Genomic DNA, 26479 nt, shown 5'->3' with positions numbered 1-26479 from the left:
GTCCCCCCAGTCACAGAGGATGAAGAGGCCGCGGATGCACAAGATATGGCAGACTGTGGTTGGCCCAGCCGGCTAGGCCGCATTGTAGCACACTGAGCTTCCCACTGCAACTTATGCTTCATGTCCATGTGCCGGTTCATGCATGAAGTACTCAAACTATGTATTTTTTGGCCTCTACTTAGCTTTTGCTGACAAATGTTACAGATAACACGAGTTGGGTCATCTTTATCGATCTGAAAAAATGCCCAGGCTATGCAAGGCTTAGCACCCATGCGACCTGAAGAGCCACCACGACTTGTGGTGAGAGGCAGAGTTGTGTTTGAGGATGCAGTTGTTGACGTGCTTCCAGTACTACGTCTCTGTCCAGGAAGGCGCAACCTGACCTCGTCGTCACTAGCATCTTCCTCCACCTCCTCTGCTGACCTCATCTCTTGGCTGACTGTGGGTTGACAGTAAGTGGGATCTCCAACCTCATCATCATCACCCTGTGTGTTATCACACCCGTCGTCCTCAGAGCCAACCTGTTCCTGCCCTGACAAAAAACTAAAGTTGTCGCTCCAATCAGGTATTTGAGTCTTATCATCGTCTTCCTCATTGTCTCCACCAACAGGAGTTACAGTTTGGGAATGAGGGTCTACATTATGGTCAGAACCTTCTGCGTCTGGTCCTGGATCCGACTCATAAAGATTCTGGGCATCAGTGCAGATCATTTCCTCGTCTGGATTCACAGAAGCGCTGGAGTCGACCTCTGATTCCCAGGCTATAGTATGAGTAAACAGCTCTGCAGACTCAACCATCTGTTCTACCTCATACTCAGACGGGCAGCTGGAGATTTGGGAGCTGTGAGGAAGCAAGTGCGATTTGGGTGACACCTTTGAGGACTGGAGTATTTGTGATGTTGAAGTTGATGTGGAGGAGAGCCCACTTAAAGGAGCACTTGATATCCGTTGAAGCACCTGCTGTTTTTGTGCCTCATCTGGAATTTGTAGCGATTGGCGTGGCCGTAAGAAAGGGATCTTATCACATTGTCTGCTAAAAGAAGTAGACATTTTAGTTTGGCTGGAAGATGGTCTTTCTTCTGCAGATGTTACTGTTGCTTTAACACCTACCCCACGGACACAACCTTTTTTCCCCTTCCCAACACGCCTATTCCCCTTTCCACCAGCAGCAGGCCTTTTTCCACTCATTTTGGTGGTTAACTAATTCACAACTCTGGAGTTGTTTGCACAAAAAAACAATGGATGGTAACCGAGCAGAGCTGAGTGGCCAAACTGTGGTATTAGGCCAAAACTATTGGCTGAGTTAGATGCAGAAAAAAATTATATTCAATTTGCAACCTGATGGAGGTCAGTATAGATGGACTAATACAACAAGTCCCACACACAGCTAGAAGCCCAATATTTTTTCAGAGGTAGATGCAGAAAAAAATATATTCAGTTTGCAACCTGATGGAGGTCAGTATAGATGGACTAACAGAGAAAGTCCCACACACTACTAGAAGGCCAAATATTTTTTCAGAGCTAGATGCAGAAAAAAATTATATTCAGTTTGCAACCTGATGGAGGTCTGTATAGATGGATTAATAGAACAAGACCCACACACAGCTAGAAGCCCAATATTTTTTCAGAGGTAGATGCAGAAAAAAATATATTCAGTTTGCAACCTGATGGAGGTCAGTATAGATGGACTAATACAACAAGTCCCACACACAGCTAGAAGCCCAATATTTTTTCAGAGGTAGATGCAGAAAAAAATATATTCAGTTTGCAACCTGATGGAGGTCAGTATAGATGGACTAATACAACAAGTCCCACACACAGCTAGAAGCCCAAATATTTTTTCAGAGGTACTGTAGATGCAGATAAAAATTATTTTTAATTTGCAACCTGATGGAGGTCAGTATAGATGGACTAATAGAGAAAGTCCGACACACTACTAGAAGGCCAAATATTTTTTCAGAGCTAGATGCAGAAAAAATTATATTCAGTTTGCAACCTGATGGAGGTCTGTATAGATGGATTAATAGAACAAGACCCACACACAGCTAGAAGCCCAATATTTTTTCAGAGGTAGATGCAGAAAAAAATATATTCAGTTTGCAACCTGATGGAGGTCAGTATAGGTGGACTAATAGAACAAGTCCCACACACTGCTAGAAGGCCAAATATTTTTTCAGAGCTAGATGCAGAAAAAAATTATATTCAGTTTGCAACCTGATGGAGGTCAGTATAGATGGATTAATAGAACAAGACCCACACACAGCTAGAAGCCCAATATTTTTTCAGAGGTAGATGCAGAAAAAAATTATATTCAGTTTGCAACCTGATGGAGGTCAGTATAGATGGATTAATAGAACAAGACCCACACACAGCTAGGAGCCCAATATTTTTTCAGAGCTAGATGCAGAAAAAAATTATATTCAGTTTGCAACCTGATGGAGGTCAGTATAGATGGATTAATAGAACAAGACCCACACACAGCTAGAAGCCCAATATTTTTTCAGAGGTAGATGCAGAAAAAAATATATTCAGTTTGCAACCTGATGGAGGTCAGTATAGATGGACTAATACAACAAGTCCCACACACAGCTAGAAGCCCAATATTTTTTCAGAGGTAGATGCAGAAAAAAATATATTCAGTTTGCAACCTGATGGAGGTCAGTATAGATGGACTAATACAACAAGTCCCACACACAGCTAGAAGCCCAATATTTTTTCAGAGGTAGATGCAGAAAAAAATATATTCAGTTTGCAACCTGATGGAGGTCAGTATAGATGGACTAATAGAACAAGTCCCACACACAGCTAGAAGCCCAAATATTTTTTCAGAGGTACTGTAGATGCAGATAAAAATTATTTTTAATTTGCAACCTGATGGAGGTCAGTATAGATGGACTAATAGAGAAAGTCCGACACACTACTAGAAGGCCAAATATTTTTTCAGAGCTAGATGCAGAAAAAAATTATATTCAGTTTGCAACCTGATGGAGGTCAGTATAGATGGATTAATAGAACAAGACCCACACACAGCTAGAAGCCCAATATTTTTTCAGAGGTAGATGCAGAAAAAAATATATTCAGTTTGCAACCTGATGGAGGTCAGTATAGATGGACTAATACAACAAGTCCCACACACAGCTAGAAGCCCAATATTTTTTCAGAGGTAGATGCAGAAAAAAATATATTCAGTTTGCAACCTGATGGAGGTCAGTATAGATGGATTAATAGAACAAGACCCACACACAGCTAGAAGCCCAATATTTTTTCAGAGCTAGATGCAGAAAAAAATTATATTCAGTTTGCAACCTGATGGAGGTCAGTATAGATGGATTAATAGAACAAGACCCACACACAGCTAGAAGCCCTATATTTTTTCAGAGCTAGATGCAGAAAAAAATTAGATTCAGTTTGCAACCTGATGGAGGTCAGTATAGATGGCCTAATAGAATGGTGCTATGCCCAAAAGATTTTACTTCACTAGGTGCAGTAAAAAAATTGGTATTCTATACACAGGTGGTATATCTTGCAACACAGATAGGCTACTCCACTGACTAACACACTCTGCAATAGGCCAAAAAGGATTAGCTTTGCTAGATTCAGCCAAATGCTGTGAAAAAAACTTGCACAGCACTGGCACAGACCTGCCTGGCAAAAACTGATAGGAACTGATGTAACCTAGTCCTGAAAAGGACTCCAATTACAATTAGTCTTTACTCCCACAACCTATCTATTTAAGAGCACAGACCTGCCTGATAAAAGTCGTAGGAAATGCTGTAACCTAGTCCTTAAAAGGACTGCAATCACAACTATTCCCTACTCCCAAGCTATCTGTATATTTGTGCGAAAATTGGCTTGAAATTAACAAGGTATAGCGCACACAGCAACAGCGGTGCCGTCTAACACGCAGCTGCAGCAGTGAGAAAATGGTGGCGACGGGGAAAATGGCTTGGTCTTAAAGGGCAAGGACATGTGACATACACTGCCAATGACACATGCCCTTGCTTGTGTGAAAAAAAGCACTTCGCTCCGTGTGTGCGCTGCTGATAGGCTGACAGATTGCACCTCCCCACTGTAAATGCGGGAAAGAGAAAAAAAAATGGAGATCTTCATTGTTCCTGCAGAGATCCATCCCCTGCCCCTCCCCCCACCCCGCTGTACACTCAAACTGCGTATTAACATTAATTTTCATCATTACTGAGAAAAAATCCAGTTATGATTTTGGTGCACGAACAGTTATCGAACATAACCTCGAACAGCCGAATTTTTCTCAAATTGTTCGTGTTCGCCGAACGGCTCGAACACCGCCCAAAACAGCTCGAATTTGAGATTGGCGAACAGTTCGAGTAGAACAACGCTCATCTCTAGATATGGCGACTAGTGTTGAGAGCAAGTGCTCGCTACTTGAGTTTGCATCGGGTGCTCTGGTATGCATTGAGTATCGTGGGTATTTGAGTGACATGCTCGAGTCTCTGCCCCATTTGCTTCGCGGCCAAAAAACTTTACGGGGATTGCCTGCCATGCACGAGCGATCCCCGCATGTTTTTTTTTGGGTGTCTAATAACCGTGAAACATGCGGAGCAGGGACTCGAGCATGTCACTCGAGCACACGCTGCACATGGTGCATACCTGAGTACCCGATGCAAACTCAAGTAGCGAGCACTTGCGCTCAAGAATAATGATAACTTATTCAATATGATGACCTAATGTAAACAAATTCTGTGCCGTACCTCTGGGTTCAAAATGTTCACTATACACCTTAATAAAATCCTTGAGGGGTATAGTTTCCAAAATGGGGACACTTGTGGGGGAGCTCCACTGTTTAGTCACATCACAGGCTCTCCAAACGCGACATGGTGTCCGCTAACAAATTGAATGGAAAATCGACTCAAATTGTTAGCGGACGCCATGTTGCGTTTGGAGAGTCCCTGTGTGCCCAAACATTGGAGCTCCCCCACAAGTGACCCCATTTTGGAAACTAGACCCCCCAAGGCACCTATCTAGATGCATAGTGAGCACTTGAAACCCCCAGGTGCTTCACAAATTGATTCGTAAAAATGAAAAAGTGAAAAAAAAACACTTTTTCATTTTTGTGAATCAATATGTGAAGCACCTGGGGTTCCAAGTGCTCACTATGAATCTAGATAGGTGCCTTGGGGGGTTTAGTTTCCAAAATGGGGTCACTTGTGGGGGAGCTCCAATGTTTGGGCACACAGGGACTCTCCAAATGCAACATGATATCCGCTAATAAATTGTCGGCTCAAATTGTTAGCGGATATCATGTTGCATTTGGAGAGTCCCTGTGTGCCCAAACATTGGAGCTCCCCCACAAGTGACCCCATTTTGGAAACTAGACTCCCCAAGGCACCTTTCTAGATGCATAGTGAGCACTTGGAACCCCAGGTGTTTCACAAATTGATTCGTAAAAATGAAAAAGTGTTTTTTTTTTCACTTTTTCATTTTTACGAATCAATTTGTGAAGCACCTGGGGGTTCCAAGTGCTCACTATGCATCTAGAAAGGTGCCTTGGGGGGTCTAGTTTCCAAAATGGGGTCACTTGTGGGGGAGCTCCAAAGTTTGGGCACAGAGGGGCTCTCCAAACGCAATGTGGTGTCCGCTAACAATTTGAGCCGATTTTCCATTCAATTTGTTAGCGGATACCATGTTGCATTTAGAGAGTCCCTGTGTGCCCAAACATTGGAGCTCCCCCACAAGTGACCCCATTTTGGAAACTAGACCCCCAAAGGCACCTATCTAGATGCATAGTGAGCACTTGGAACCCCTAGGTGCTTCACAAATTGATTCGTAAAAATGAAAAAGTGTTTTTCTTTTCACTTTTTCATTTTTACGAATCAATTTGTGAAGCACCTGGGGGTTCCAAGTGCTCACTATACATCTAGAAATGTGCCTTGGGCGGTCTAGTTTCCAAAATGGGGTCACTTGTGGGGGAGCTCCAAAGTTTGGGCACAGAGGGGCTCTCCAAACGCAATGTGGTGTCCGCTAACAATTTGAGCCGATTTTCCATTCAATTTGTTAGCGGATACCATGTTGCTTTTAGAGACTCCCTGTGTGCCCAAACATTGGAGCTCCCCCACAAGTGACCCCATTTTGGAAACTAGACCCCCCAAGGCACCTATCTAGATGCATAGTGAGCACTTGGAACCCCTAGGTGCTTCACAAATTGATTCGTAAAAATGAAAAGTGTTTTTTTTTTCACTTTTTCATTTTTACGAATCAATTTGTGAAGCACCTGGGGGTTCCAAGTGCTCACTATGCATCTAGAAAGGTGCCTTGGGGGGTCTAGTGTCCAAAATGGGGTCACTTGTGGGGGAGCTCCAAAGTTTGGGCACAGAGGGGCTCTCCAAACGCAATGTGGTGTCCGCTAACAATTTGAGCCGATTTTCCATTCAATTTGTTAGCGGATACCATGTTGTATTTAGAGAGTCCCTGTGTGTCCAAACATTGGAGCTCCCCCATAATTGACCCCATTTTGGAAACTAGACCCCCCAAGGCACCTATCTAGATGCATAGTGAGCACTTGGAACCCCTAGGTGCTTCACAAATTGGTTCGTAAAAATGAAAAAGTGTTTTTTTATTCACTTTTTCATTTTTACGAATCAATTTGTGAAGCACCTGGGGGTTCCAAGTGCTCACTATGCATCTATAAAGGTGCCTTGGGGGGTGTAGTTTCCAAAATGGGGTCACTTGTGGGGAAGCTCCAAAGTTTGGGCACACAGGGGCTCTCCAAACACAACATGGCGTCCGCTAATTATTCAAGCAAATTTTACAATCAAAAAGTCAAATGGCGCTCCTTCCCTTCCGAGCCCTGCCGTGCGCCCAGTGTTTTTTCCCCAAATATTGGGTATCTACGTGCCCAGGGGAAATTGCACAACAAATTTTGGGGTCCATTTTTTCTTGTTACCCCTGTGAAAATAAAAAAAATTGGGTCTAAAGTAACATTTTTGTGAAAAAAGTTAAATGTTCATTTTTTTCTTCCACATTCAAAAAATTCCTGTGAAGCACCTGAAGGGTTAATAAAGTTCTTGAATGTGGTTTTGAGCACCTTGAGGGGTGCAGTTTTTAGAATGGTGTGACTTTTGGGTATTTTCTGTCAAAAAGACCTCTCCAAGTGACTTCAAATGTGATGTGGTCCCTAAAAAAATGGTTTTGTAAATTTTGTTGGAAAAATGAGAAATCGCTGGTCAATTTTAACCCTTATAGCTCCCTAACAAAAAAAAATTTTGGTTCCAAAATTGTGCTGATGTAAAGTAGACATGTGGGAAATGTTATTTATTAACTCTTTTGTGTGACATATCGCTCTGATTTCAGGGCTTAAAAATTCAAATTTTGAAAATTGCTAAATTTTCAAAATTTTCGCCAAATTTCCGTTTTTTTCACAAATAAACGCAAGTGATATCGAAGAAATTTTTCCACAATCATGAAGTACAATATGTCATGAAAAAACAATCTCAGAATCAGGGGGATCCGTTGAAGCGTTCCAGAGTAATTACCTCATAAAGTGACAGTGGTCAGAATTGTAAAAATTGGCCCGGTCATTAACGTGCAAACCACCCGCGGGGCTTAAGGGGTTAAAGTAAGGTGATGCCCTCAAGCATGAGAAGCACCACACAAGTTCTTTAACCGTGAATTTGGCCCTAGCGGGGGTCACCGGTTATTCCCGCTAGGCCGTGAGTCTCTTTCCAGATAAATTCAATTAAATCACGTTGTGCTACTTTAGCCCCAACCGTTCCCCTCCCAACCTGAGTACTTAAACCCAATTGTCCCAGGTACCGTGGGTGAGCAGTGGAAGTGACGGCCCTGCTCACGTATGCAGCTCCTCTCTGCTTGGCCGTTGGAGGCAGTCTCTCGAGTCTTGGATAGGGGGGTCCAGGCCTCGTCTGTCGGCGGCCGACGTCGGGTTCCGCGAACTCACTCAGCACCGCAATCAGGTTCCTAGTATCCTCAGCAGGCACAGCACTCGGGTCACAACTGTGAGGGATCCGGAGCTCTTTTACCGGTGCCCGGCTGGAGCACCTCTCAGGCCTCAGGATTTGGCCTGTCACGCGGGGTTTCTCAGGACGCAGGGAGCACGTCTGCTCCTCTCTGCTGCTTAGCGCCAAAGACCCCTCAGGTTTAGCGCGCTGGCCTCTTATCTCTCTGGACTCCTTCCTGGAAGTCACCTGATCGGGTCCAGCGTCTGAACCTTCTCCCCCTGCAACTTCCCTTGTATATTTCATTTACGCTTGACTGTATCTGGCCAGTAGATGGCAGTCTCGCTCCATCCTTGAAACGTCATGTTGAAGTTCTTTTACAAGCTTTCTTGCCCGTTCTACATAAATATATATATATATCAAGGGGAAAACAGGTTACCCGGAATCTATTATAATTAAGGCAGGAGGCGGGTGAAAGATTGTATTCCTGAGAGGACCACGTGTCATGGTCACGGTAGAACTACGGGTAGGCCTTGTACCTGATAAGGTTGGGAGTGATATAGCCTGTGGAAGTCCTTCTGCATACTGTGAAGCTGGCACTTGGGATCTCTCAGGCTGTATAAGTTGTATTTTGTGGTTGTTGGCTGTTGTGGCCCATATCTTGTTTAGAAGAGAAATACTGTAATTTATTGCAAGTTATATAAAAAAAAGCTCGTTTGGTAACATATTGGAGTCAGAGTCATTCATAGCAGCGCCGTATCTCACACACATTCATATACGACTGCGTTACAGTCGTTACACACCGCAATACCCGCTGCAGGCCAATCGGAGGCCTGCAGCTGACGTCGGCATTCACGTTACTGGGGGTGCATGGCAGTGACGTCATGCCTGCTGGAGTCAGCTGCCGGCTTCAGAAGAGCACGCCGCACAGCGGGGGAGTTGTCACGGGTGTGTTAGAGGTGACAGGCAGTCGCCCTGCAGTGTTTTGCAGGATATCTCTACTTTTGGCATTGCAGACAGCTGCTTAGATAGGAGGCTGTCTTTAGGACCAAGCAACTACCTTTCTTTTGCTAATTTGCTCTCTCATCAGGGTGTTTATATACCTGGTGTGTCTGAGAGGGCGTCGCCGGTTATATTCATTTCTACTTGTGAAGCTTAGCAGGAGCAGTACCTCATCCTCTCTGGAGCTTGAGGCCGTGTGCACATTTGGAGTTCATCTAAAGCTAAGCCATTTTCCCCTCTTTTGTCTACCCTTGTTGTCTTTAGAGTTTTAGTGGAGGTTGACTAGTGCTCATCTCCTTCCATCCCTAGCCGTAGCCTTACGCCAGGGAAAGTAGGGCAAGGCACGCGATCGGCGATAGCTGAGGAGGCTATATAGGGACGTTAGTTGAGACAGGGTGACACTAGACCAGACTAGAAGGTCTCCACTTCCCCCTTTCCCTAGTGTCTGGGCTCCATCTCCCTTTTCCCTCTGTGTTGCACTTACACTTGTCATGACAGGAGCGGAGGGAAGGTGAGTATAATAGTTTATTTATTTTCTATATATTAAAGAACAGGGCAGAATGGGAGACATATACCAGGATTGGGGATATATATACCAAAATGGGGCCAGGATGAGGGACATATACCAGGATGGGGGATATATATACCAAGGTGGGGCCAGGATGAGGGACATATACAAGGATGGAGGACATAAATGTGTGTATATATATAATATACCAGAATGGGGGGTCCAAATCTTGCACCGGGGCCCATCAGACTCTAGTTACACGTCTGTTTGTTTTCCTGGTTATCTAAAGTAATGAGGGAGATAGTATCCTGTCTCTATGTAACCTAGAATCATGTGTTACTGGCGTTCAATTTTATTTTGCTCCGCAGACTCCAGCAATGTTTCCTATCTTTTTTTTATAGCAAGTTTAATGCTTTATTATCCAGCCTGGCCATGTCCTTTGTGACATCTGAGGATCAGAACAGGAGGGTATAATGATGATGTCGATCTTCACACAACATAGTGTCGTAGGTCTGCTCTGCTCATAATGGGAACGGGCTAGATATATATATATATTTTTTTTTTTGTTGTTTCAATTATTTTTATTGGGTCTAACAGTAACAAAATAGATTTTCAAACATAACTGTTAAAAATTATTATTAACTATAAAATAACAGGGTTGGGAGGGTAGGAGAAAGAAGTCTAGGTAGTTGAGATAAAGGTATGAACAAAATAACAGGGATGGATGAGGCGGAAAGGGGCAAGGAACAGGAAAACAGACAAAGAGGTAAAGGAGAAAAGGTAAAAAGGCAGTCAACTACTTAATGGTCAAACAATTGACTTGTAAATATTATACTAAACAAATACAACTAAATTATGATGATTATATGATACCTATAAGCTTATCTACTGCCTGAGAGGTGGTACCGCTAAACAATTAGATCAAAGTTGTCACAAATTTTCTATTCCAGAGAGACCAATTTTTTTTGTATTTTGTAAAATTATTGGTTTTAAGAGCGTAGTTATGTTCATAAATGTTATGGGCCGCAATTATTTCAATAATATCTTTTATTTTAGGAGAATCTTTGTGCTTCAAAAAGGTAGCTATCAGATAGTTGGTTGTAATAAGTATATGACAGACGATATACTGATGGTTAGGGGCGTACATAGGAATCATTGGGCCCCATAACCAAAGTTCTAATTGGAATACCTATACAGAAAAGAAATGGCAAACGTATAGAAATATAATAAATGCCAATGAATACCCAAGCGAACAGAAAAAACAAAAAAATGTATTCAAAGACTAGACAAATTATTAATACGAGAATGAGTTTATTAAATTTTAACTAGATAACACACAGGAGAAATAAAAACAAGACATGATAAAAACACGAAATATAAAAGGAAGAGATCTGGGTGTGTTCATGATAACATAGAATAGGCCAGCATGCAATAAATAAATACCAATACTACATGGCATATAGACAAAAAGTGTAATACATAAAAACATATATGTAAATAAAGTGCAAAGTGCAATATAAGTAGTTATTAGATTATTGAAAATACATGATGAATACCAATATAATCAATTCAATGCAATAAATCATGATAATAGTATGAAATGCCAAAAAGTGCAATGTGCAAAGCACCAAAATACCAAAATATACAATCATAAAGTGGTCATTCTGTAAATATAAATATATAATATAATCCAAGTGGAAAGTATGTCCACAAAATGAAACAGTATAGGTTATAAACCAAGTATATAATGATGATAGTAATTCCAGCTCAAAAAAATATATAAATAGCCACTTCATATGGAGTAGTGTAGGCTAAAAGTTGAGTAAACATACCCAAAGATGCATGCAAGGATAATGGCCACTTACCGCTCCTCGTTCCCCGCTGCTTCAGTCTCTGCAGCGCGTCTCTCTCATCACCTCAGTAGCTGCCAGCTCCACTGTCTGACACAGCGTGGCGCGTCATCACACCACTGTGTGGCGCCCCTGAGGGTTCAGTCGCCACAGGGGTACTGCACCTCATTAAGAGGTGTTGTATCTCCTCTTCCAGGTAAGGATGGAGCATTTCTCGGGACCCCACTTTACCACTCAACACTACACCACTCCTGTCCTGCAGGGGGCCTAAATGCACCAGGGTGCTGCCCCGTCCCGGGATAGAGGAGATGGGGGAACCAAAGATAGGGGGAACCATGTAGTGGGTGAGGGTGGAGGACACACTTTTAGGAAACACTTATTGATTCATATTTAATCTACGGCCATCTTTAGTTCAAGGTCTTTGATTGAGGGTCTTCTGTCAGGGTCCAGCAAGAGGCTGTAGCTGGCGGAAGGTTCGTACTCTGGCCTTGAGACGAGGAGCGGGTCAGAGTTAACCACTGTCTCTACCCGGTCAAGGTCCTGACCTAAGAAGGCCTTGGAGGGGAGCAGAGGAGATAGGCTCCACAGGCAAAAGGATCCCAGGGGGATACGGACGGAGCGGAGTCACCACCTGTATTCTTTATTCTGGCCTAGTCAGAGGGATTCCTGCTGCAAGAGGGGTGACCGGCCCCCGATATCTGACTTTGTTACTTCACGTCTCAGTCAGAAAAGCCCGGAGGCTTAGTGGTTCCCAGGGGGATACGGACGGAGCGGAGTCGCCACCTGTATCTCTCACACTGCGTTTATCCAGTGGGACCCGGCCTTACACCACATTCGAACCACACACAGTCAGGAGAAGACTTAGTGGGAGAACTTACCAAGGAGAGGAACACACACCAGAGGGGTCTCGACAGGTGCTCCTGATCTATCTGGGAAGTGCTGGACCCCCTTCCCAGTGGCCGCAGTACGCCGTGTGTAGCAGAGAGAAGCTTTGCGGCTGAAAGTTCATCTAAAGTGAGTAAAGACTCGGATGACTTCACAAACAGCCTCAGCCTGTTATTTCCTGCGCGGCACTGCACCCACCATCCCTTCTCTACACTGCCCTGAGGCCTGCTCCACCTGTGGGGAGCCGTCCCATCATAGCTGCCCCTAACATCAGCCTCAGTGGACTGTCGCAGCGCTGGTAACCTCTTACCAGAATCCACAGGTGGCGTCACAAATTATTCTGAAACCCCTATAAATATAATTATCCCCCATTTCACTGACCGCCCTGGGTCACGGACCGGGCCAGCCACCGTGATATCCCCCGCAAACAGCCACAAGGCCCGGCTGCCGAGTACTCCCACGGCCCAGGGGGCGCGTCAACTGCGTCAGACACAGAGGAGGAATGATGGGAAAGGGAGTATCACATGACGCTGCCTCCTCCATCATTGCTTTCAACTGTATCAGCATAGGAGGGGCGGCGGGGGCCCAAAGCAGGCGCTGACCCTGGGCACCCCCAGCTCACAAGCCCAATGGCAGTCACCACCATTGGCGGTACACCACTGCTATGTATGTAATGTAGTTGTGAGATCAGTGGCCTAAAGTCATTTAACTCCTGAAAAACAACAGTTACATATTCAAACCATCAAAATCGATTGTCGGCCCGCTTTGATGCCAGTTCTGATGCCCATAACCTGTTTGGGCCAGAATGGAGTGACCTGAATGTGATGTGGGGCTCCCTGATCCGTGTGTCTGCAGTGTGAAATCAGTGGCCCAAAGTCACTTAACCCTTTCAATAATGCCCATTCTTGTGCCAGAGAGAGAGAGAAAAAGAGAGAGAAAGAGAGAGGGAGAGAAAGAAGAAGAAAAGAGAGGGAGAGAAAGAAAGTGAGAGAAAGAGAGAGAGAGAAAAAGAGAGAAAGAGAGAGGGAGAGAAAAAGAGAGAGAAAGAGAGAGGTAGAGAAAGAGGAAGAAAAGAGAGGGAGAGAAAGAAAGAGAGAGAGAAAGAGAGAGAGAAAAAGAGAGAAAGAGAGATAGCAAAAGAGAGAGGGAGACAGAGAGAGAGAAAGGGAGGGAGAGAAAGAGAAAGAAAGAAAGAGAGGGAGAGAAAGAAAGAGAGAGAAAGAGAGAGAGAAAGAGAGAGAGAGAAAAAGAGAGAGAGGGAGAGAAAAAGAGAGAGAGGGAGAGACAGAGGAAGAAAAGAGAGAGAGAGAGAAAGAGAGAGAGAAAAAGAGAGAAAGAGAGAGGGAGAGAAAGAGAGAGGGAGAGAAAGAGAGAGGGAGAGAAAGAGGAAGAAAAGAGAGGCAGAGAAAGAAAGAGAGAGAAAGAGAGAGAGAGAAAAAGAGAGAGAAAGAGAGAGGGAGAGAAAGAGGAAGAAAAGAGAGGGAGAGAAAGAAAGGGAGAAAGAGAGAGAGAGAAAAAGAGAGAGAGAGAAAGAGAGAGGGAGAGAAAGAGAGAGCGAAAGAGAGAGGGCGACAGAGAGAGAGAAAGAGAGAGAGAAAGAGAGAGAGAGAGAAAAAAAGAGAGAGCGAAAGAGAGAGGGAGACAGAGAAAGAGAGAGAGAAAAAGAGAGAGGGAGAGAAAGAAGAAGAAAAGAGAGGGAGAGAAAGAAAGATAGAGAAAGAGAGAGAAAAGGAGAGAAAGAGAGAGGGGGAGAAAGAAGAAGAAAAGAGAGATAGAGAAAGAGAGAGGGAGAGAAAGAGAGCGAAAGAGAGAGGGAGACAGAGAGAGAGAAAGAGAGAGAGAGAAAGAGAGGGAAAGAAAGAGAGGAAGAGAAAGAAACAGAGAGAAAAAAGAGAGAGATATATACAGGTCCCCCCTATATCTATCTATCTATCTATCTAAATATATATATGTATATACATATATATATATATATATATATGTATATATATATATATATATATATATATATATATATATACAGTACAGACCAAAAGTTTGGACACACCTTCTCATTTAAAGATTTTTCTGTATTTTCATGACTTTGAAAATCGTACATTCACACTGAAGGCATCAAAACTATGAATTAACACATGTGGAATTATATACTTTAAAAAAAAAGTGTGAAACAACTGAAAATATGTCTTATATTCTTGGTTCTTCAAAGTAGCCACCTTTTGCTTTGATGACTGTTTTGCACACTCTTGGCATTCTCTTGATGAGCTTCAAGAGGTAGTCTCCCCGCACCGCGTACTCCACCGCCCAGACATGCGGCGACCTGCATCAAATGCAGACTAGGAATGATGGGAGAGGGAGTGTCACATGACACGGAGCGGGGGGTGCGGTGCTAACTGGCCAGAGAAGGGGGCAGATGCAGGAGATACAGCGCAGCAGTGGCCCGATGCAGGAGGGGCGGCGGGGGCCCCCTTGGCTCATGGGTCCCATAGCAGTCGCGTGGCCTGCCGCCATTGGCAGTACACCACTGCTGATGGTCTGTTAAAAGATTATCTACGCCCAAAGAGAGTAATGCTAGTTGTGGAGTTAGTGTAAGATGAATACCAACGATATCATGAGTTAAAGATTCCACTTTCCCCCAAAGACTTTTGGCATTTTTACAATCCCATAAGAGATGTTTCAAGTGTCCATTAGAGCCACATTCTCTCCAGCAAAGGGCAGAGTGAGATGAAGAAATTTTATGCATTCTTTGAGGGGTGAGGTACCATCTGGTTAGTAATTTGTAGTATGTTTCGTTGAGAGTAGTGCAAAGATTTGACTTATATGAATTATATGGCTAGATATTTTTAGCCCATTCTGGGTTGGTAGTACTGTGTAGAGATTATAATGTAAGAGGGGCACTGTGGGTTATAATGTATGAGGTGCTCTGTGGAAGAATCCTACTGTGTTGGGGGTACTGTGGGGGGCATCATAATGTGTAGGGGGTAATGTGGGAATATCATACTGTGAGGGTGGGCACTGTATGGAATCATACTGTCTGAGGAAGGGCATTGTGGGAGCATCATACTTTGAAAGAGGGCACTGTGGTGGGATCATACTGTGTGAGAAGGAACTGTGGAGGCACAATACTGTGCTATGGGACATTGTGGAAGCATTGTATTGTATAAAGGGCACTGTTGGACCATTATATGTGACAACCTCTGTGGGGCTATTATAATGTGAAAGCCCTGTGGGGTGTTATACTGTGTGACAGCACTGTGGGGCATCATACTGCTTGTGTGTGGGGATTTTGAGCCATCATACTGTGTAGGGAGGCATCATACAGTTTGTGGGGGGCAATATTAGGCATCATATTTTATGTGTGGGCAGCTTATGGATGGCATAAAACTGTGTTGAGAGGGCATTGTTGGGTATCATAATGAGAAGACACCATTCTGTATGGAGAACATGCCTTCTCATGTCATCATACTGGGTTGGTGATGGGCGAACACGAACACAAAAGTTTGGGGTCTGTACTGAACACCTACTGTTCGAGCACGGACCCCGAACACGGAACTCATTGGCAAGAGTGGGAAAATGCTCACCGCGCAAGCGCTGACCTCATTTGCCAGCAATACACTGAGCGTCAGTGTATTGCCGGCTGCTTAACAGAGCAGTCACATTTTACAATGTGCCTGTTCAGTTCATGGGATCTTCGTGGGACCCTCGCTATTTGGACTGCGGAAAGGTAAAGATGAGGTTAGTTTATTATTTTACTTTTATAGCAGGTGATAATGGGCTTCGAGGGCTAGGTGTGGGTGAGTATAATGTGTTTTATTTTCATTTGAATATTTTTTTATTAATTAAAAAAAAAAATTACTTTCAGCACAGCACAGGTGACGGCGGATGGGAGACTACTGCTCCTATTCAGCGGCGCCTGTGCTCGCTGTTTCCAATGGCAGTAGGCGCCAGCTGATGGTGGTAGTAAGCTTTTTACCGCTGGTCACTGTCACAGCTGTGGGATCATGCTGACACCTGTCAGCATGATCTCACAGCGCTCTGACCTCGGTAATTCTATTACCGCTGATCAGAGCCTGTGTTTCCTGCTCTGTCACGCAAGTGACAGCGCAGGAAACCAGGTATATTCGGCTCCCCCATTCACATGAATGGGGTCCGTGTTTGGGTTTTGGGTTCTGGTACTGTTCTGGACCTGAACCCGAACTTTTAATAAACTGTTCGGCATTCGGCTCTAGGCAAACCCGAACAGTCACTGGTTCGTCCATTACTAGTGGGAAGACATCATTCTGTATGGGGACCATGAAAGGGGTATCATAGTGGATGGAAATACTAAGGAGACTAAGAAATTCACTATTTCTTTGTGGGTAATCAAGAAAAGCTGAGCAAGGTTAGGTTTGCAGCTTAGCAAAGAATATATTTGTGCCCTTGCACTTTTTTCCAACGTACACAGCACATACATGAAAAATGATGTACAGATCATACTACGAAGTCCAAAAGAAGCTTCTTTGAAAAGTTCTCATTTCCTTTCCTGACTGATAATGGCTGGTCTGTTTTCATTGTTAGATGGTTAATATTCTTTGACTCCTAAATATATCCCTTAAACCAAGATTAGTTTTTAATCTCTCGGGTCATGGACTAAATGTTCTTTTCACTTTGCAAATAGGTGATTATTAGAATAATTGTGCTGCAGCGGTGACTACAGAAATGTCACAAAAGATTTCCATCATTACTTTGTTATTGGGAAAAAGAACACAACACATCCTATTTTGTTAGATGCAATGTTTTACAGCCGCAATTTTGTTGGGATTGTAACACATTAGGGCCATCATAAAATGTTCTTTTTGTAAATGTTTCTCGTGATTAAAAGCGAAGGCTGTTAAATAAAATATTTATATGTCGTTATAAAAGCAGCAATAATTTGTGGGTTTCATTAGGCAAATGCTAAATGGTTTCCAGAATTAATTTTTTGAGTCTTCAAATTTTTTTTCTCTATTGAACATCCTATTAAACCAATATCTTTATGCAACTTTAATATCTTCAGATTCTGGAAAACTTCCGCGAGCATCCATAGCATCCATCATTTTGGTTGCTCTTTTATTCCTTTCCTGGGCCGTGATGTGCTGGTTTCTGGTTTGCAGAAGGTAAGGAAAATTTATTGTGTTCTCTACTTATTGTATATTTGTCTATTGTCAATCATTTGGATAATCAGACTCTTCGTCATGTCACCAGCCTCTCGGTATCTGAATGCCCTTGCGAATGTTTGTGAGCCTTTACATCGTGTATGTGTGCATCTTTATCTGTGTATGTTCAGCTCCATCTGTCATTTCTGCCTCCCTGGATATTATTATTACAGCCTGTTTTTATTCTATTTGCATTTTTTTTTATTATATTTTTTGCTATTTTTTACATCGTTCCTTATACAAAGGAAAGCCTCTGTTCAGTCGTCATTTCTAATTATTTTCTGGATTCATCTTGAGGATTTATATTACACTGCTCAAAAAAATAAAGGGAACACTTAAACAACAGAATATAACTCAAACTTCTGTGAAATCAAACTGTCCACTTAGGAAGCAACACTGATTGACAATCAATTTCACATGCTGTTGTGCAAATGGAATAGACAATAGATGGAAATTATTGGCAATTATCAAGACACCCTCAATAAAGGAGTGGTTCTGCAGGTGGGGACCATAAACCACATCTCAGTACCAATGCTTTCTGGCTGATGTTTTGGTCACTTTTGAATGTTGGTTGTGCTTTCACACTTGTGGTAGCGTGAGACGGACTCTACAACCCACAGAAGTTGCTCAGGAAGTGCAGCTCATCCAGGATGGCACATCAATGCAAGCTGTGGCAAGAAGGTTTGCTGTGTCTGTCAGCGTAGTGTCCAGAGGCTGGAGGTGCTACCAGGAGACAGGCCAGTACACCAGGAGACATGGAGGGGGCCGTAGGAGGGCAACAACCCAGCAGCAGGATCGCTACCTCCGCCTTTGTGCAAGGAGGAACAGGAAGAGCACTGCCAGAGCCCTGCAAAATGACCTCCAGCAGGCCACAAATGTTAATGTGTCTGCACAAACAGTTAGAAACCGACTCCATGAGGGTGGTATGAGGGCCCGACATCCACAGATAGGGGTTGTGCTCACAGCCCAACAACATGCACGACGCTTGGCATTTGCCACAGAACACCAGGATTGGCAAAGTCACCACTGGAGCCCTGTGCTGTTCACAGATGAAAGCAGGTTCACTCTGAGCACATGTGACAGACGTGAGAGAGTCTGGAGACGCCATGGAGAGCGATTTGCTGCCTGCAACATCCTTCAGCATGACCGGTTTGGCAGTGGGTCAGTAATGGTGTGGGGTGGCTTTGGGGAGCCCTCCATGTGCTCGCCAGAGGTAGCCTGACTGCCATTAGGTACCGAGATGAGATCCTCAGACCCCTTGTGAGACCATATGCTGGTGCGGTTGGCCCTGGGTTCCTCCTAATTCAGGACAATGCCAGACGTCATGTGGCTGGAGTGCGTCAGCAGTTCCTGCAAGATGAAGGCATTGAAGCTATGGACTGGCCCGCCCGTTCCCCAGACCTGAATCCGATTGAGCACATCTGAGACATCATGTCTCGCTCCATCCACAAACGTCATGTTGCACCACAGACTGTCCAGGAGTTGGCGGATGCTTTAGTCCATGTCTGGGAGGAGATCCCACAGGAGACTATCCGCAACCTCATCAGGAGCATGCCCAGGCATTGTAGGGAGGTCATACAGGCACGTGGAGGCCACACACAATACTGAGCCTCATTTTGACTTGTTTTAACGATATTACATCAAAGTTGGATCAGCCTGTAGTGTGTTTTTCCACTTTAATTTTGGGGGTGACTCCAAATCCAGGCCTCCATTGCTTAATAAATTTGATTTCCATTGATGATTTTCGTGTGATTCTGTTGTCAGCACATTCAACTTTGTACAGAACAAAGTATTCAATGAGAACATTTCATTCATTCAGATCTAGGATGTGTTATTTCAGTGTTCCTTTTAATTTTTTGAGCAGTGTACATTAGTTACATATTACATTCTATACATTTTTAATTTCTCACCATAAAACGCAGTAAAAACGCATGACACTGTGCCATTGAAGCCCTCAGGGGCGGGAACACGATAGTATCTGTCACACCCTTACACTTTTGCTATTGAGTCTGGAGTATGGATGAAGGATTTTGCTACAGATTTTCATACAAATTCACCACAAGTTTCAGTCCTGCTACATTAAGGGAAAGTTAACAAGGTTCAAATACAAAGCAATTTCTTTTTCATTTTTTTAATAAAATGAGCTGCATATTAAAATTCCAGCACTATGGACATTTTCTAAAATCTCACCCATAAACTGTAGAGAAAATCAGCAACATAAATTTACCAGTGCTGCATATTTGATGGTAAATTTGTAGAAAATTATAATATATGGCACTCTTGCAGTAACTGATTCAGGTGCACAAGGAGGGTATCCAACCCATATATTATATAGAGCAGAAAAACTTGGCACTCTTCGAAAATAAGTTGCTTTTATTTGCATTCATATAGCGTTAAATGTTTTTGGTCCTGATACAGATCTTCATCAGAACTGAATGGTTTACGTATGGAACTCCAAGAAAACCGCGCTTGTGTGTGCGACCGACGTCGCTTGAGGAGAACACTCAGTTCTGATGAAGGTCTGTATCAGGACCGAAAACGTTTAACGCTATATGAAATCAAATAAAAGGAACTTATTTTCAAAGAGTGCCAAGTTTTTCTGCTTTATATGATGGTAAATTTGTGTTATGGATTTCATCTTTTTCTCAATCAACCCTGAAATTCAGCAAGACAAATTTACATGGTGCAGCTTGAAAATCCAAATCATGGCAATTTCTGTGTTGAAAAAAATCACATCATGTAGACGAGATCTGTGGGGCTTCATCCAATGATCTACTACTGTAATCCAGTGCGGATATTACAAATCCGCAAGTAAAATCGTCTGTATTTCTCCCCTGTGTTGACTTGCCCAATGTTAGAAATTGATCACACCATGCCCTCCTGCTTTATTCTCAGCTTCTGTCATATTGATCTATGATGTCCCTTGTGGTATATATACTTGTAGGTTCTCCATTTTTATACAGAAACCCACAGATTTTTTTAACTCCTCTCTTTAAAGACAAAGGGGGTCATCAAAGTATTTTTGATTTGAAAATTTTTTTGAACAAAAATTGTGTGATTTTGACGTTTTTACAGCGGTTTCGCCCAGTCCACAAAAATGGGCCAAGGCGGGGTGTGGCAACGCTCATTTATCTATTTCATGACGAGATGTGGCATACCTAACTGGAGTAAAATTTGTGGCAAAGCGCCTCCCCCAACTTTTAATGACCTACGTGATTCATTATCCTTCTAGACAAAGTAACACCTTGCCAGTGGCCCCCGACTACCACAACAATCCAAGAACAAAACAACATGACATAAAAGATAGAGAAAGACCTGACACACGTCAATTCTCCTCTTTTTCACATTTTAATACTGCAAAATGTCTCTGCCATTTTACCATATCAGAAATAAGTCAAATATGTAATACAAAGGAGTTTGGCAAATTAATTTAAGTGGAATTGAATTTTACAAAAATCTTTATTCTCCATTGTGGAGTTTTTTTTTAACTTGCCCAAAATTTAGCAGAATGGAGGCCGGCTGGCTGCCATTTTGCATAACTGTAGAGGGCCAACAAAAGGATAAAAAAGACAAAAAATAAGAATAAGGGCTCGCTCACACCAATGAAGATTCGGTCTTCAAGAGGATCGGATAGATTATGGTAATGACACTCTGATTAGAGTTTGAGCCGAGTTTCATTTTACTGTGATCCAATTCTCTCAGTTGAAAGAATTGTATCACAGGAGAGGAGAAGATGGAGAATTTAATTTCTCCATTTTCTCCATTGTCTGTGTTTGTGTAAATTGGACTGCGCTCGGATGATGTCCAAGTGCAGTCCGATGTTTTTCACTCACTCATAGACTTGAATGGGTGCGCATGAGCTGATTTGCGGATCCACCCACAGCATGCTGCGATTTTTTTTCCATGCTGAATGAGAAAAGAAAGGCCAGATCTGCAAAGTCCTAATATTACGTCCCTACCCAGAGTACACATCCTATGGTCGTGACATCCTGACGTGCATCACAACCTTAGAAGGGCACTCTAGACCCAGGATGAAAGACATCATGACGTGCGCAGAGACCTTACAATGCGCACTCTAGACCAGGACTTTTGCCCGAAGCTAGTCCTGAAATGTCCTTCATGACATTCCGGAAGATGCCCGGTGTTTCAGCCCACGGTGGAGGTAAGAAGAGATGCTGAGGAGTGCATGAGGGACAATGAGCAATGGAGGTGAGCAGTGAGTTGAGTATTAGTTGTTGTTTTTTTTAAATCTAAGGTTATTATGCCCTGGGGGTCTTTCGAGACCCCAGAGCATAATAGGGCACATGCAATTTGCAAAGAATAAATTAGCTGAAATCAAATTTCGCTGTAAAATCCGCACAATTTGGCAAATTCAAATACTGTCAGATCCGCTCATCTCTCAATGACACTATTGATGCATGACTCATACAAATGACAGATCCCTAGAATGATAGGCTGTAAACTTCACTTGGAGATTGGAATAATTTCATTGACTGTATAGAAATATCCAACTAGTTCTACAGCCTTGTTCCATGACTATTTCACATCCGCTCCGGAACCTGCTGTGCAAGTTCAGGATGCCAGAAACAAAAAAGAAAATTGCTTCCATATCATTCTTCACAGATAGAAACACAGAATAGAGTATAGGTCTTACATCAATTGATTCATCTTTTCCACCCAAGCATTTATTAAACTCCCTGATTGCCCAGCAAGACTCCATCAGCTGCTATTCTATGTTATCTACAGTATTTTCTGCTATGATTAGAGAATGGCTTGTATTGAGAAATCCATAGCACAAAAGGGTTATGTAAAGTTTGTCTGCACTCCCAGAAAAGTTTTGACGTGTGAAAGAGATGTCAGAAGTTTTTAGCAGTATTAAGACCCTGACTGAGTGCCAAAATAAAGGTGCAGAATGGCACAGCCCAGTTCTCATCTCCTCCAAGACTGAAAACTTTGCTTATCCAGAAGTTTGAGTTTCGATTCACAAAACTCATTCATGAAAGTTTTGATTCATGAAATGCCAAATGTCACATTTGTTTTTGCTCCTCTCACGCCAGTGAGTAAGGTTTCTGGCAGACTTTTATTTTGGCTCATTTAAGACAAACGTGTGAGATTTTAAAGGCTTTTTGACCATTTGCACTAAAAAGTTGGAAAAATGGTTAAAGACATAAATATAGAGCTATTTTTTATTTTGTGTGAAATTTGTGAAATGTGTGCATCACTGGGCATGTGCAAAATCAATACTCCAAGGCAAAAAAGAAACTGTACTTCAATAAATCGCAAATGTTCAATTGGGGTCATTGACTCTCTAGTAAGCCGTTGTCATGCTAGATATGGGAAAGACCCAGCACACGACGAGGGGAAAAGGGGGGAAGCCCAGAAAATAGGGAAAGGGGGAGTAGAGACCCCTAGGTAGATCTTACAACACCCTGGCTCCCCTATCATCGCTAAATAGGTTCCTCACCTATTGCCGAGCAGGATATCTTATCCCCACTGACCCTAGAGCTAGGCCCTAGTTAGGGAGGGGAAAGGGTGAGCACTAGTCAGCCCCACTGCAACTAAAGACAAACAAGGTAAACAGACAAGGGAATACACTTAGCTCTGAGAAGACACCAGAGCAATCACGACAACGTTCACAAAGGAACTCCAAGAAGAAACTAGCCGACTGCTAGAACTCCAGGCCTGAACAGAGGAAAATGCTTCTATCACCAGCAATCCTCTGGAGAAACTGGGTGTTATTTAAAGGTCCAGCAATGGTGTGTTAATTAGCAGCAGAAAGGAGAGCTAACCGCTGGGTCCTAGAGAGGGAAGGATCAAGAAGGTGTCTGCAAAGCAAAGCCAAGCGCAGCGACCTTCTACAGCTGGATCCAGAATGACTGCCTGTCACACCTTACCCATCAGTGACAGCCATCTTCTAACTCAGTGCAGACCAGTGCTTGGTTGAGAGCTTTTCCTCCTTTTTTTCAGTAATCGGTGGACGTCTCAGTGCCTGGTCCCCCAACTTTAAAAACTTTTGACATGTCTCTATAACATGTCGAAAGTTTCATTGAAAGTTAAGTTAAACTTTAAGTAGAGATGAATGGATCTTGCGAGATTCGATTACACCAAATCGTGCAGGGTGAAATTTGTTTTTTTCAGAAAAGTTATTCTTCGTGAAATGAATGTACCCTTTCATGCTCTGGGGACTCTCCACAGCTTATTAAATGTAGAATGTGAAAAATAAAAAAATAATAATACTCCTCTGACAGCTCACCTGTCCCAGAACCCCTCCTGACTCCAATGCCCACTACTCGTTCGTTCTGACCTCACATCCTCTTCTTTCTGAATACGCACATCAGTGTGTTCACTTTAGAGCAGGGTTTCAGGCTGCAACAAGGTCTCAAAGGTTGGGAAGCGTCATTATATCACTTTGTTACAATGCTCTATGACATCTGAGGCCTGGTCACGGATGAAAGTCCTGATCTAGAGTAAAGACACCGGTATGCAAGTGTGGAAAGAAGAGGCCCTGAGGACCAGACTGTGGGAAGCAGTGGGAGTGATGAAGAAGGTCAACTGTGAAGTCAGTATTATGGGTTTTCTATGACCTTTTGCTAACCCTCTACAGTTCACCAAAATGATGACAGCAGCTGCCTGCCATTTGTTTGCTGAATTCTCTGTTTATACTGTATTGTCTAACAAATGGCACTGAATAAGCACATGTCCCCCAAAGGTTCTAATGCTAAAAAAAAATATGCTCCACAACATTAAGGTTTTTTTTTGCTTATGCTTCTGCATAAAAAGTTAGCATGGACTAATCTTTTCTATACAGTAAAAAATAAAAAGGTATACCAACAGAAACCAGCTCAACCAAAGCCAAAAGGCCTCTCTTTTAGCCTGTGGCAAGTTAATAAACTCCTATGGACACATTGAACATAATTGACATGAGCAGATGTCTCAAAATTGGTGCAGATATTTATAAAGATCAACTAGATTGATGCATTGAATTTCCAAAGGGCCTCTGAAGAACGAGAAACAAAATTTATCAAATCTTTGGGGAAAATAAAGGGAAGCTACATGTTTTTAAATAGATATTTATATATTTTTTTCAAAACCACCTTTAACTATTCTGTATTTTCCATAGCAGGAAATTCTCTTTCACGACATCTGCTGACTCCCATCAAGGAGAAGATCTGAAAAAAATATCAATATTAATAGATTGCTCCAAGTGTCACACAATGTCGTTGCCATCAATGACTTTAGAGCCAAATAAAGGAAATAGTTCAGTATAAATAAAATGTATCAGTAGATCAGACTGGACTTTATTTTTCATTGTCTTTCAATACTATATGGGGAAGAAAAGCAATTTGCATGTTTTTGCTTATAATAGAGCTAGTAACTTTTAATGAAACTACAGAAGAAGATTATCAAGAAAACTGAATAATTTCCCATTTGAAGACTTGTGTGAATGTGTCCGCAGGTTTTTGCTATCTAATATGTCAACAGCATGAGGTAGAGGCAGAGATTCTGATTCCAGAGATATATCAATTAGTTTACAGTGCAACAGTTTTCTCTTCGGCAGATCTAGCAGACCTCTGAATGTTGAGTCCTCTGTAACCCTGCCCCCAACACAGCTTTCTGTGTACGCTGAATATATTGTCAGAAAACTGCTAATCAGTGGTGGCGATGTGGTTGGACTAAGAGGCACAAGACACCTGTAGTGATAATATCCTGCTGATAAAATTCTGATTGTATTGAAACAACAAAACGCAGTCCAGTAAATGGCACATCACTGGTATCAGGGACTCAATCCCTGCATCATGCAGCTCTCAATGACATAGCAAAAATCTGCCGACAGATTCCCTTCAACTCAGAAGGTGTGTGTGTGTTTATATATGTATATATATATATATATATATATATATATATATATATATATGTATATGTGTGACGCTCACAGCCCTACCCTGGGAAGATGAAGGGATTTACTCGGAGCCGGGTCAGATGTTTTGTGGGGTTGCAGCCGTGGCCTGGACCCGGTCCGTGCCCAGGGCCGTCATATTAAAAAAAGGTGTAATGGGCTTTCAGGGTTGAGTGGTTGCTAACGACTACGCCACCTGTGGTACCTGGTGAGGGCCACCAGCGCTGCTGCAGTCCTCTGAGGCGTGATGTTGTGGCAGCCATCATTGATACTACTCCCCACAGGCAGAGCAGGGCCTCAGGGCAGAGACGAGGATGGAGGGAGTTGTAGTATAGGAGGTCTGGTGCTGCGCCGTGCGGTGCAGAAATAAAGAGTGCGGAGGCCATAGGGGTTGACTTCCAGGGTTTTTACTCACGGTGGAGAGTACAGCTGCAAGGCTTCTCCCTGCTCCTCATGGAGTTCTGCGGTCACCAGGGACGGGGGTCCGACAACCTCCGAGTAATTCAAGTGCTCAATCAGGACCCCGCACCAGAGTGTTCCTAGACTTCAGACTGAGTCCTTTCCTGTCTGTGTGTGTAGATAGGCCGGGTCTCCCTCTGGACTAAGCTCAGAAAAAGGGTACGGGTGGCAGCTCCGCTCCTTCCGTTACCCGGTGGGATCCTCTGGGCCTGCCTTGCTTCCCTGACTAGGACATAGAGTAGCAAAGTCAGGTGTCGGGGGCCGGTACCCCTCTTGCAGCCGGAATCCCTCTGACTAGGCCATAATAGCGAGGACAGGTGGCGTATACCGCTCCGTCTGCATCCCCCTGGTATCCTTTTGCGGTGGAGCTACACTCCTAAGCTCCAGGCCTTCTTGGGTATGGTCCTTGACCGGGTTGGGACATACGTTAACTCCAACCTGCCTCTTGACCCAAGGCCAGAGTACGAGGGCCTTGTCTCCATCCACTGCAGGTTCACCCAGAAGCCACGTTCAGGGATGGAGATCACAATCAAAGAACCATGAGCCCAAGATGGCTGTTTATTAAATATGAAATATTAAGTGTAACTAAATGTGCGTCCTCCACCCTCACCCACTAAATGGTTCCCCCTATCTTTTGGTTCCCCAGTCTCCCATTTTCCAGTAGGGGCAGCACACTAGTGCCTACTAGCCCCCTCTGGTGGGAGAAGTGTGGTGTTGGATGTGGAGGTGGGGTCCTGACCATTGCACCGATCTTACCTCAAAGGAGGGACACCACACCCC

The 26479-nt window shown here is 43.3% G+C and overlaps 1 protein-coding gene across 1 annotated transcript in view; it reads left to right on the top strand.

The window, feature by feature from the left end:
• The window catches only part of TPO (thyroid peroxidase), a 161246-nt gene extending 136614 nt beyond the window's left edge, over positions 1-24632 (top strand). Inside the window, exons 12-13 of the mRNA XM_073673487.1 lie at positions 17205-17304; positions 24464-24632. Of these exons, the coding sequence (XP_073529588.1) occupies positions 17205-17304; positions 24464-24611 (248 nt within the window). The 3' untranslated portion in view covers positions 24612-24632. The remainder of the gene's footprint in view (positions 1-17204; positions 17305-24463) is intronic.
• The last annotated feature ends 1847 nt before the right edge of the window (positions 24633-26479 follow it).

This window comes from Phyllobates terribilis, unplaced genomic scaffold, assembly GCF_046119375.1.
Source record: "Phyllobates terribilis strain yellow unplaced genomic scaffold, ASM4611937v1 Scaffold_3__8_contigs__length_932513732, whole genome shotgun sequence".
Lineage (NCBI taxonomy): Eukaryota > Metazoa > Chordata > Amphibia > Anura > Dendrobatidae > Phyllobates > Phyllobates terribilis.
Note: the sequence above shows the minus strand (reverse complement) of the source record. Positions and strands in the feature narration are given on the sequence as shown.